This window comes from Nematolebias whitei, chromosome 21 (genome assembly GCF_014905685.2).
Source record: "Nematolebias whitei isolate Nwh7 chromosome 21, NemWhi1, whole genome shotgun sequence".
Lineage (NCBI taxonomy): Eukaryota > Metazoa > Chordata > Actinopteri > Cyprinodontiformes > Rivulidae > Nematolebias > Nematolebias whitei.
In genome coordinates, this window is record NC_056518.1 from 6,460,236 (window position 1) to 6,473,836 (window position 13,601).

At 42.1% G+C, this 13,601-nt stretch overlaps 1 protein-coding gene across 1 annotated transcript in view; it reads left to right on the top strand.

The window, feature by feature from the left end:
• Positions 1–248: 248 nt before the first annotated feature.
• The window catches only part of LOC119427646 (phospholipase D1), a 47,467-nt gene continuing 34,114 nt past the window's right edge, over positions 249–13,601 (top strand). Inside the window, exons 1-4 of the mRNA XM_037695283.1 lie at positions 249–387; positions 662–780; positions 2,298–2,411; positions 5,768–5,878. Of these exons, the coding sequence (XP_037551211.1) occupies positions 249–387; positions 662–780; positions 2,298–2,411; positions 5,768–5,878 (483 nt within the window). The remainder of the gene's footprint in view (positions 388–661; positions 781–2,297; positions 2,412–5,767; positions 5,879–13,601) is intronic.

The window sequence follows — 13,601 nt, forward strand, 5'->3', positions numbered from 1 at the left end:
CAACTTCCAGTTTATGTTTGTAAGGCTGACACCTTGTCTACTTTTAAGACTGGGCTTAAGACTTTCCTTATTTAAACTTTACTAATTGGCTTTTCTATGTATGTGAATGTTTCTGTTCAGTGCCCTGAGACAACTTTGTTGTGAAATGGCACTATATAAATAAACTGGAATTAATTTAATTGAAAGGTTTCAGAAAATAGTTCAGAAATATGACTTTCACTAACTGCACATATATTATGTTTATATGTATGTATGTAGGGAGTGGCTCTGGTCAAAGCCTTAAGACTGGTGTTGGCGAGTTGCAGGGAAACACCAGATTCTGGCATGGAAAAGACTACTGCAACTTTGTCTACAAGGACTGGATCCAGCTGGAGAAACCTTTTGATGGTCGGGTACACAAATATATTGAATACACTCAAGAATATTTATTTATTGCCTAATTTTTTCAAGTTTAGTTTTTACAAAAAGCTACTACTTGTAGCAGCTTTTTCCTGCCTGTGTTTGCAGTGATCAGCATCCTATAGGTTCCTTCTTCTAATTTCATTTTTTTCTTTTTGTTTACCACACCCCACTTTTATGTCTGTGACTTATGTTCAGCATACTGCCATACCTTTGCATTCCTAGTTCTTGGACTTTAAAATTTGTTATCTCCTTTTTGTAGACTTTATCGACAGGTACACCACTCCTAGAATGCCTTGGCATGATATTGCCTCAGTGGTGCATGGGCGGGGAGCCCGGGATGTGGCAAGACACTTCATTCAGCGATGGAACTTTACTAAGGCATGAAAGTTTGCTCACTATACACACATGCACACGCACACACAAAACACACATGGCTGAAAAACAAGCTAAGAATATAATGATTATTTTATCTGGCATGAAAGGCAGGGGACATTATTCATTGTTTCAAGGAATTCTAGGCATTTATTATCCCCCACTGTGGAGCGCAGATGGTGGACTTGAAAATACCACCTGTCAATCTGTCCATCCCTGCATGTTGTGAGCATGATATTTCAAAAAGAAAAGGTGAGGTACCAACTTTAATTTTGATGTGTGGCTACAAGTAGGAAAGTTTCCTTTTTAAAACTGGGTTGACCCATCAAAATCCAAGATGAGTGCTACCAAGTGTAGGTTTATATGATAATTTTGTGAGCTGGATAACTTGAAAAGTAAGCAATGTGTCAACATCCATTTTAGGATGTGGTTGCATCTAGGCATGAGCAAGATCATTATCAAAAATGGTTTGCACATCTAAATCCAAGATATCCAGCGCATCCTTAGTTAGAAAATTTGAAACATCTTATCTAAAAAATGATGCAGGAAAAAATGTTCCATGCATTTATTACATCTAGACTGGACTTTTGCAATGGTTTATTATCTGGATGTCCAAATACTTCTTTAAAATGTCTTCAGTTGATCCAAAATGCTGCTGCCAGAGTCTTAACTGGAGTTAGTGGGATAGATCATATTTCTCCAGTTTTAGTTTCTCTCATTTGCTCCCTGTCAAATTCAGAATTGAATTCAAAATCTTACTTCTAACCTACAAAGCTCTCAACAGCCTAGCTCCATCTTATATTACAGATCTTATTGTTCCAAATTTTCCTAACAGAGCACTTTGTTCTCAGACTGCAGGCTTGCAATTCCTAGAGTTTCCAAAAGCAGAATGGGAGGAAGATCCTTCAGTTATCAGGCTCCTCTCTTGTGGAACCAACTTCCAATCTCTGTCCGTGAGGCTGACACATTGCACAGTTTTAAGACTGGGCTTAAAACTTTTCTTTTTGATAAATCCTATAGTTAGGGTTGGCTTGTTATGCTGCAATAGTCTTAGACTACTGGATGACCAATTGACCTCATTTCTTAAAATGAATAATTACAAATGCATACAAATGTATAGTTTGCATTTGAAATTATTTCTATCCTTGACATGTGATTCTTGACCTGTCATTTTGTATTTGCCCTGAGACGACTTCCGTTGTGACTTGGCGCTATAAAAATAAACAATTGAATTGAAATAATTATGATACTATTTTTCAATGTGAATTTATGGTGACTACAAAAATAGCAAACTGATTTTAACAAATGAGGTAGTTTGTGGCTTAGTGATTTAAACAGGGGAAAAGAAAAAAATACACTGACAACTACTTATTAATGACTAGTCTGTGACTGGAACAGGGAATTTTTTCTTATTATTTTCCATGACATTACATTTTCCCCTAATTTCACAGGTTTAGATGTTTTCCATTTCTCCTCTTTATGTCTCCAAATTTGTCCTCCTTTTCATTCGATGTCTCATACAGATCATGAAGCCAAAGTATCGCTCTCTGTCTTATCCATTTCTCCTGCCGAAGTCTCATTCTACTGCCAGTGAGCTCCAATATCAAGTTCCTGCATGTGTGAACACTAAAGTGCAGGTAAGAAAACCTATCATGCTTTTTTTTAAAGAAATAAAAAAGTCAAAGAAACAGAAATTAATTTTTTCTCCAAAATGAAAACCAAGGACCAACAGTTTTGACAATTAATGGAAAAAATAGAATGCACCTAAACTCCCACTATCCTACATTTTTCACATCTGGAAACAGATAAAAAAATAGTAAAAGTTAAACCTTCAAAAGACCCAACAATTTACATAACTGCAATGTATCTTATTTGTGACTGAAGTGTTTTAACTGGAAGGAAATTACCATTTATAAAATGCTTGTCTAAAATAGGAAGTGCTTCAAGACCACATCCTCAGATCCAAGTGTTTGGTTAAAAGTTCATCTTTGTCTCATCTGTCAGTTGCTGCCACACTTAGTGACAGTAAATTAAAAGTTGTTACTAACTAAATGTATTCAAATTCTAAGCAGATTTTTCAATTTTTGTCTATCTTGTGTCAAATGTAATAGTGTACACAGCCTGGCCAAAAATAGTCGCCACCAAAACAAAGGTCACACACTAATATTTGGTTGGACCGCCTTTATCTTTGATTACAGCATGCATTCACTGTGTCATTGTTTCATTAAGCTTCTGCAATGTCCAAGATCTATTTCCATCCAGTGTTGCATTAATTTTTCACCAAGGTCTTGCACTGATGACTAGGCACTAGGCATGATGGGTGCATCACTTCACCTGCCTTTCTTCTTACCTTGATGCATCCATCACTCTGGAACAGGGTCAATCTGTACTCATCAGACCACATGACCTTCTTCCATTGCTCCAGAGTCCAATATTTATGCTCCCTAACAAATTTAAGTATTTTTTCCAGTTAGCCTCACTGATTAGTGGTTTTCTTAAGGCTACAGCTGTTCAGTCCCAATCCCTTGAGTTCTTCACATTGTGCATGTGGCAATGTTCTTACTTTCACTATTAAACATTGCCCTGAGTGCTATTGTTGTTTTTCTTCCATTTGATTTCACCAAATGTTTAAGTGATCGCCGATCACGATCATTCAGGATTTTTTTTGGCCACATTTCTTCCTCGAAGACGATGGGCCCCCACTATCTTTCCAGTTTTTAATAAAGCGTTGGACAGTTCTTAACTCAATTTTAGTCATTTCTGCAATCACCTTAGATGTTTTCTCTGCATACCAATGATTTGACCCTTCTCAAACAGACTGACATAATTTCCATGACCTCACCATGTGTCTTTCCATATGGTTGTTTAAGAAATGAGAAGAAACTCATTGCACCAGTTGGGGTTATATAACTAGTTACAAGCTGAAAGATAATCGCCCATGCAGTAATTATCCAATTATCATGAATATGATAATTTAACATTTATCTGAGGAGCAGACTGCTTTGAGTTTAACTCCATCACAGAACTCTCATCTTGAGCAAGCATGAAGGTGACAGTGGAAAGGAAAATCTCCCTTATGAGGAAGAAACCTTTAGCAGAACCAGGCTTAGGACAAGCGACCATCTGCTTCGACCAGCTGGGTTTAGTAGGAACAGATTCACAATGGCAGATCAAGAATCACATGTTAAGCTAGAAATAAAATCAAATGAAAAATATTCAATTTTAACAATTCATTTAAAAAATTGAGGTCAGTTTGTCCTCTCATATGAGCCTCCAGTATTGTCTGAGAATCCTGAGAGCACTAAGCCTTCAGAACCTGCTAAGGACTGTGAAGAACTTGAACTCTCTTCAGAGCCCTCTGTGCCGAAAACAACAAAGTCTTCAGAGTCTCACTTGCCAGAATCTTCTGGGTCCCTGAAGATGACAGCTCCTCTCTCCTGAGCCACAGAGAGGGTTGCTCACAATGCTTCTGTGCCACTTGCCTTAGAGATGTTCCACGATGCCTTTCCCCATCCAGCCATGGAGAGGGTCCAGGGAGACACCTCCTCTTTGTCTGACTCTGAGGTGGTCCAAGGGAATGCCTCTCTTTTTCTGGCCCTGAATGGCTTAAGGGTGACACTTCTCCTTTGCATGTTCAGATGTGCTCTTGTCTGTCTACCTGAAAATTTGTCACTCTCTGAACGGTACCCAAGCCCTCTGCCCGTACTCTGGCCTCTTGTTGTGGATTGTTGCAAGGCTGTTCAACTAGATATTTTTTTGTGTGTTGGACTATACAGTATGTATTTTTGTTTGTTTTCTCAGGGTTGATTCTTGTGGACTTTTGGTTTTTGCTCTTTGTGTTTGTTTTGATTTGCACTGACCAAAATAAGGACTCAGCAAAACAGTAGCTAAAAGCTAAAACCAAAACAGGAGGTGGCTGTGGCTGAGTGGTTAGAGCAGTCGTCCTCCAATGTAAGAACTGGGGGTTCAAATCCACCAGCAGTCACATGCCGAAGTGTCCATGGGCAAGACACTGAACCCCTTATTGCCTCCAATGTGTGTCCCATCGACGTATGAATGTGAGGTAAATCTCTAATTAGTCTCTTGAGAATGATTAACTTTGTATTATTATTATTACATTATTATTATTATCATTGTATTATTACAATTAGCTTTGTAGAGATCTAATAGCGTGTTGTATGAATGGGTAAATGAGAGGACAGATTGTAGTGTAAAACGCTTTGAGTATCTTGGTTAGATAGAAAGGCGCTATATAAGTACAGTCCATTAACCATTTACCATACTTAAAACTACAATTAGCCAAACAAAAGCTAAAAGGTAAAATACCAAAACAAGCTAAAACCAGTTCAACGAGAGCTAAAACTGACACAATAAAACCTAAAATTTGCTAAACTAAAGCTAAAAGTTGGGCAGCACAATGGCACAACTGGTAGAGCTGCTGCCTCTCAGCGAGCAGGTCCTTGGTTCAAACCCCGGTCCAGGGGTCTTTCTGGGTGGAGTTTGCATGTTCTCTCCGTGCATGCGTGGGTTTTCTCCTGGTGCTCCGGTTTCCTCCCACAGACCAAAAACATGCATGTTAGGCTGATTGGTAACTCTAAATTGTCCCTAGGTGTGAATGAGAGAGTGAATGGTTGTTTGTCTCGTTTGTCTCTATGTGTCCCTGTGATGGACTTGCGACCCGTCCAGGGTGTACCCTGCCCCTCGCACAGTGATTGCTGGACATGGGCACCAGCGACCCCCGTGACCCAAAATGGAATAAGCGGGTAAAGATAACGGATGGATGGATGGATGGAAGCTAAATGTTAAATAAAAAAAAGCTAAATGAGAAGAACTGTAGCTAAATGTAGCTTCATGGAGCAGTGTGATGTTTGGACAGATTTAACACATTGATCACTCAGACTGATATATTCAACAGCATAGGAGGTAAACTTTAAATATTTATCCTTATTGAATTTATATTTCATTTATTCATTAATTCTTCTTTGTGAATTAGGTGTTGCGGTCGGCAGCAGACTGGTCAGCAGGCATCAAATATCACGAGGAGTCCATCCATAATGCCTACATTCAGGTCATCGCCAAAAGCAAGCACTACATCTACATAGAGGTAAACCATCACTGAGGGGATTGTTCAAAACAAACAAACAAATTAAAAGTGGGAGGTGGTGTGTACGTGTGTGTGTGTGTGTGTGGGGGGGGGGGTAATTAAAGAAATTAGTCATTTCCTGAAATATCCGCTGATAACACAATCACGAACCACTGCATCGACCTTTCCACTCTAGCCCTGTCATAAAAACAATGAGTCACAAATCTGGGAGTGATAATGGACCGTTCCATGAAACTTGTCAGGTAAACATGATTTTGAATCATGTTTTTTCCAACGGAGACGACTTTCTAAGCTGAGGCCCATATTGTCCACTAATAACCTGGAGACAGTAATACACATATTCATTACATCTAGGCTTGATTACTGCAATTCGCTCCTGTTTGTTATCAGTCAGACCTCCATCTGGTCCATGACTACAACTGGTCCAGAATGCAGCAGCCCAATTTTTAACCAGTACAGGCAAAAGAGAGCACATTACACCAGTTCTGGCCTCCCTGCACTGGCTACCGGTTCACCTTCGAATCCAGTTCAAAATACTCCTGTATGTCTACAAATCGCTGAACAGTCCCCCCCCGGCCCCATCTCTCTGCTGCAGCCATATGTCCCACCATGTTCCCTGAGGTCAGCAGACCAGTTGCTCCTCACAGTTCCAGGAACTCGTCTTAAGCGCAGAGGTGACAGGGCCTTCTCTGTAGCAGGCCCAAGACTTTGGAACGAGTTCACTCTGCTTGTCAGACAGGCCCCCTCCCTCTCAGTTTTCAAATCCCATTTAAAAACCCACCACTATTCCGTAGCTTTCAACACCAGATGATCTGTTTTGAACCTGTATGCTTCACACAGGTTAGTCGTTATATTTATTATTTTCAACGTTTTTATGTCTATATTCTGATTTAACTTCATTTTGTATGTTGCTTTGTGTATTGCCTGTTTTTCTGTTTGTACAGCACTTTGGTTGGCCTTGTCGCTGTTTTAAGTGCTCTATAAATAAAATGGTATGGTTTGGTATGGTATAACTGATCATCATACTGATTTATTCTGTCTGACAGAAACTTGGCTACAAGAGGAGGATTGTATTAGTATAAATGAATTCACTCCTGCTAATTATTTAAATTTCCATGTTCCTAGAACAACAGGTCGAGGTGGAGGAATAACTTCTATATTCAGTCAAGATTATTGATTTACATGTATGCTAACCAGTTATTAGTTATAATTCTTTTGAATTTGTCCCTCATATTTTCTCATCCAAAATGGAAATCAGAAAATCCTGTTTTACTAGTTGTTAAACATCATCCACCACCTTATTCTCAGTTTTTGTCTGAATTCTCAGATTTGTTTGTCTAACTTATTATTAAATACTGATAAAGTCATAATAAATATTTCAATATTCATGTAGATGTTGAAAGTGATAGCTTAAACATAGCCTTTAATAATTTAATAGTCTTTTGGTTTTACCCAAAACATCCACACATCTACTCATTCTCACCATCACACTCGATCTGGTTTTGACTTATGACATAGAGATTGAGTACTTAATACATCCTCAAAGTATTTCTTTCTGTCTGACAATTGTTTAATAACCTTTACAGTTTACATTAACTGACTGCACAGCCACAGAGAGTACATTTCATTATTTCATTTAATTAGGTGATCATCTGAGAACACTGTAACTAAAATTAAAGAATCTCCCGTTGTTATTTTCCTCTGTCTTGCAAAGTAATGAAGTAGAGATCTGTGACTTATGACCTGGTTGATAATTTTGCAACTTCAATACAAACTTCACTTGATAAAATTGCTCTACGTCCTTTAAAACAGACATCTAGAAAGCTGGAAAGAAAGTGGTGCTCCACTAACATGGAAAAAATTTATTTACCTTGGAAAAGTAGCCTGCTAACATATCAGAAAGCTCTCCGTAAAGCTAGAACTGTATATTATTCATCTTTAATAGATGAGAACAAAGCTAACCTCAAGTTTCTGTTCAGTACTATAGCTAAACTAATGAAAAGTCCTATCTCTGTTGAAGCATGTATCTCTACAACTAATAAGAGTCAAAGTCAAATCAAGGTCAAGGTTTTATATTGTCATTCGCATTATATGTGGTACATGTGGTAGAACAAAATTGTGTGCACAGGGTCCCAGTTACATCCAACAAAAGTATAAATTGTAAAGAAAAACTGTAATAACGTTTAAGATATGAACTATGAAATATGCCAAACTAAGAAGACACTAAGCACTAATAGTACAAAAACAATACACCAAAAAACAGCAGCATGTACATATGCCTGCGTGAGCAGATGAATACAAATTAATACAGCAGCATGAAATAAATCAGCAGCATGTGATCAGCAGCATGTATATTCAGCAGCACATATCAACAATCAAGTGGCATTACAGTGATTTTTCACAGTGATAATCCTGATTAAGGATTCATGAGTCTAACAGCTTCAGGGTAAAAGCTGTTCCTCAGTCTACTGGTTATACACTTAATGCTCCTCAACCTCCTGCCTGAGGGGAGTGGGCAAAATTTAGTGCTGGGTGAGTAGGGTCCTTCATGATGCAGGTGGCCCTCTTCCTGCATCTGGAGATGTAGATGTCTGTGATGGTGGGGAGGCTGACTCCAACATCTTCTGTGCAGCCTTCACCACTCTCTGCAAAGCTTTTCTTTCTGCAGCTGTGCAGCCCAAGTAGGTGTCTCTGCAGGCAAATTCGGAAGGCGTATCTGGGCGGTCAGGTTTCACTTCAGATGCTTCATATTTAATTGTACCCAGACCACACTCAAGCCAACCTGTGTCAGGTGCAGCTACAACCAAGAACAAAAGAGAATCTTCTTGTGTTTGACAGTAGATTTAACACTGTTTCTTAAAAACCTTCAGTTTTAAAAAAGAGCTGATGTAGAGACAGTTTTATCTCATTTGTTCATGTGACAATGTTTCAGATTTGCCCACATTAAAGGAGCAGCAAAAAACAAACAAAAAAAAACCCCATAAAAGTAGAAATCAAGCACATATAGGAGTCTGTACACAACCAGACTTTTGGCCCTCACACCTATACCCAGTTGCTTATGCTGCATAATGAGATCAGATTTATCCATATTGTAGATGAACATATATCTGTGATATATTATCCATAAATTAAACGGATTCATTCATTTTTCTGGACTGAATAATATCGTGCATTGAAATTAAATGTGACGTGAGACGTTAATTTTCTTTGACCCATCAAATGAATGCGGTCATTTATTAACAGAATCAAAGTTTAACATCAAACATTTACATTAATTTGGCAAATTGATTTCAACAACAACATAATTAATTAGCAAGCTTTACGATTAGGAAACCATACGGCCATGATTTCCTCACTTCAAGCATTACAACAGACATTTCTGAAAATATCTGGATTAATTACTAGCAAGATAGAAGAGTTTAAAGATGGAAATGAAGTTTAAATTGAGAGAGATGGGTGAGGGAATTTATGTGTCGGTATAAGAACGGCACTCTCCATTCGAAGACTTATCAAAGTGTCTGAGATGTAATATTCCACTCTCTCTGTCAGTTTGCTTATTGGGCCACATAGATGATGTCACCTTGGAGACAAAGTCAATTCACATAATTTTTACTGCTTTGTGTATAGCAAAAAAAAAACTATACTCATGAAGTGGAAAAATAAAAATACTCAGTATTAAACAGCATAAAGACCTTTTGTTGGGGGTGGGGGGTGGGGGCATGGGAGGGGATGGGTGGATTCAGCCTGGGTGTCTTCCTGCCTGGCTGTGGCTGCGGTCTGGTGGTTGGCTGGGGGTCTGGGCTGTGGGGGGCTTTTGCTCGGGTGGCTCTGCACTGCTGGGTGTCTGGGCATGTTAGGCATGTGCCCTCCCTTGCGTGGGGTACTCTCATTGTGGATGTTGCTGTGGTGGACTGGTCTGTCCTTTTGTGGGGGTGGAGGTGCGCTCTCGGTCATCGTGGCGCGCTGTCTGCGGCTGTTCGGGCACTCCTGGCTTATTGTCGCTGCTGGAGTTTGGTGGCCTCTTTGGTCAGGGGGGCTGGGTGTTGAGCTGGGGATCGGGTTAGGGGTCTGGACGATCTCTGGGGGGGTTGGGTCGCTGGCCCGGGTTCTGGTCGGTCCTCGGGGCTATGTGCTGGTCCGTGGTCTGGGTCCATGGTGGTGTGGCTGCCTCCTGCTCCTGGATGGATGCATTGGATTCCCCCTTCCCTGGTGGATCTCCGAGAATGGGGGTGCCTATTGAGGTCAGTGGGAGAACTGGCCCCCTGGGAGGGCAGTGCCACCTCAGTTGTTCCTCCCCATCCCGACGTCTTCCTCCACCCACTCTATCACACCACCACTCAAGCAGGGCCTTGGAGTTCAGGTGCACTACTGAGCTGCGGGGAGGATCCTCCATCTCTGTATTTGTGGAGACACTCACATATAACATTTTCATGACACATGCATATATAGGGTCTGGAGTGGGCACACAGTGGCATATAGGGGGTGGGATGTGTAATCATTCTCACCTCCGGGACCTGTGCCTACTCTCATATGTAGCATGTAGACATTTAGGGTTCTGGGCAAGGGTTGGGGAGGTGAACGGGCACTGCCTGCTCTCTGGGGAGGGGGTGGGTCTGTGCCAGTCGCCGCCTCATTCCCCCCATTCTAAACACACTATATAACAACATGCATCAACACCTTATTTGAGTGGGAGGAGGGAGGAGTTGCGTCTTCCTGTTGTCCTTAAACCCTCGTTCTCCATTTGACATTTGGGGTTGGGGGCAGGGAGGGGGTAGGCTGCATGGTTGGGGTCTGGCCTGTGGGTGGGTGTTGGGCCTTGGGGGGTGGTTGGGGGTGGGGCCAGTGCTACGGTTCTCCCTGGGTTGTTTGGATCTTTTGATCAAGGTTCCTGGTTGGGGTGGCCAGCCCTTTGGCTGGGGTGGCTGCTGGGTTCTGGCGGAGGGTCGGCTGTGGTTGTGCATGTGTGGTCGTTGGTGGTGCATGATGGTGGCCGGGGGCATGGCTTCACTTTGACGGGGTGCTGGCTGGTTGGCCTGATGTGACATTCGCGGTGGGGGGTGCTGTGTGTGTGTTGGGGGGGGGGGGGCATGGGTGGCATGCCGGGGCCTCTCCGGGTCTGTGGTGTGGGGCTGTAGGGAAGCATTGGTGCAGTGGGCCGGCCTATCTTGGCTGTTGTTCCCTGCTGCTCTGGCCTCCGGCCTGGGGCTGGCCTGGGGCCGGCTTATGGTTGCTGTCGGGTTGGTGGGGCACATGGACGGCGCTGTCTCTGTGTGCCTGTTTATGTCTCAGGTTGGGTTTTGGGTGGTCCCCACTCTTGGATCAACCCCCCCCCCCCCCTCATTTGGTGTGCTGTAATCCCCTCCGGTGGTGGGCCCCCCTGCCGCCGGTGCATTGGCGGCTCTCACCAGCTGGGGCTGGGTAGTGGGGTGTGTGCGGACACACCCTGGTGGCTGCCTGCCAGGGTCTGGGTGCCCTGGCTCTGTTGGGCCTCTGTTGTGGGGTGGTATGACCTCGGCACTCGTGGCTTGGTGTCCATGGCCGGATCTACTCTGGAGGGGCGGGTTGCCGGCGGGGCCTGTGGACTCATTGCTGCAGCCTCCTGGGGGTTTCTGCATTGTGGTTGCTGGGGATCGCCCGGGGCTTCCCTTTGCTTCTCTCTCTGGGGGATGCGGGTGTCCCTGTTGGGGGACTCCTGCAGTTCCGGCCTTGGGGGCCGCTGTGTCTGTGGTTCCGGTCTTCCCTGTGTTACCATCATGTCCTGTGGGGATGGGTCTGTGGGTCCTCACATCCACTATTGAACATTTTTTTATGTAGAAACCTTATAGTGACAAGCATGCTCACACAGGTGTTTAGATTCAGGTATTTATCAGATACACACTCGGTTGGGTTGTGGTGGCCATCAAATATATCTTGTATTACCATGTACTGTATAAAATACTTTCTAATGATATTACAAGTATCATTATATATGTTGTTTGTTGTTGTGGTTTCTCGGTTTTGTCTTGTCTTTTTTTTTCCGCAGGTCTAGAGGCAGACTTCAATAGCTATGTTTACATGTGCAACATTTTTTGACTGGATTGAAATGTTTCAGATTAAATAATTCAAATGTATTGTTTACATGGGCACAATCTGTTCATGACGAGCGTTTACATGCAGCGGGCTTTGTTCTGAACAGCAGTACTGACATGCGCAGAGTGGTAAACTCCTTAAAAAAATACCGACAAAGTTCTACTTCCGGGGTGAACATAAACAAACCTGGGCACCCAAAATGGACCCGCGACAGGTTTTAATGATGGTGGAGAGGTTAATGCACTCCCTGACTGAGCTACAGGTAATACAGATCATTTTGAGCTCTTTCAAAGTTTCTAGTAGAAATGGTGTGTCGCTCACCGACCAGTTTTGATTCCCTGACATGCTAATATTATTAGCATTAGCCAGGCGGAAATGGCAAAGTCGCACATGCGCAGTCAGGTCAGTTTTTCACGATCAGATAAAAACGAACAGATCAAGCGTTTAAATGCACACCGATCGGGTTATGGATCGGCGTAAACCACCGGTTTCGTTCTGATCACAAATTATATCAGATCGCGCCTAATCCACAAAAAATAACCCAAACGGCGTGTTTACATACACACTTTTATTCCGACCGGCCATTTAATCCGGTTACTTATGTCCATGTAAACATACCTAATTGTTGATTTGTGTTCTCTTTATACCTCTCTATCCTCTAGTCCTATCTCCTTCTTTACCTTTTAACCCTTCTCTCACTTTTCTGCTTTGTTTTCTTCTTTGTTTTTCATCCCCATGCCCATTACATCTGAAACAAGCCCATAGCAAATTCTAATCAAATTAAATTTTCATATCAAGTGGAGCATTGAGGCCAGCCATAATGCTCTGCTTGTGAAAGTAAATCTGTTGGGCATCACTTTGACACTCAGACAATAATTCTAAGTGTCACAATGCCGGACAGGACAAGGGGGAAAAAAAAAATGGGAAGTGACATGAGCAGACTTGAAGTGCAGATTGACAGGAGCTGATGTGAGCAATGACAGGAGCTGAGGGGTAACCAAAACATGAAGGACAGGGGCAGAAAACATGAAGGGGCAGGGAAGTGAGCAGATAGGGGGTCGCTGATCATGGCAGAGCCAATGAAATCTTTTGTTTTCCCTGCACCATTGCAGCGAGCTCTCACCCGAGACGAGCTGAGAAGGAGGAAAGAGGAAGAGACAGCATGTTGTGCTCCAAAATAAGAAAAGTTGATGCTGAAAACTGCTGTTTTAAAGATGAATGGATAGAGAAATGTTCATTCTTCCAGCTGGCAGTTCAAAACCTGTTTGCCTAATATGCTCCGAAACGGTTGCATTAATTAAAAGTGGCAACATGATGTGCTCTTCACTTCATCTCTTTTAATTAATGTTATCAGAGTCAGAGTCAGAGTTTCTTTATTGTCATTCGCACCTCATGTGGTACATGTGGTGGAGCGAAATTATGTACACGGGGTCCCAGTTACATCCAACAATAAAATGTATAAGAAAAACAGTAATAACATCTAAGATATGAACTAAGAAAAACATCAACTAAATATACACTAAGCACTCATAACATAAAACATTGAACATCAGCACAAACATGAACATGAGTCTGTGAGCAGATGTGCACGCATGAACACATCAACATTGAAACAGATCAGCAGCAACATGAAACAGATCAGCAGCAACATGAT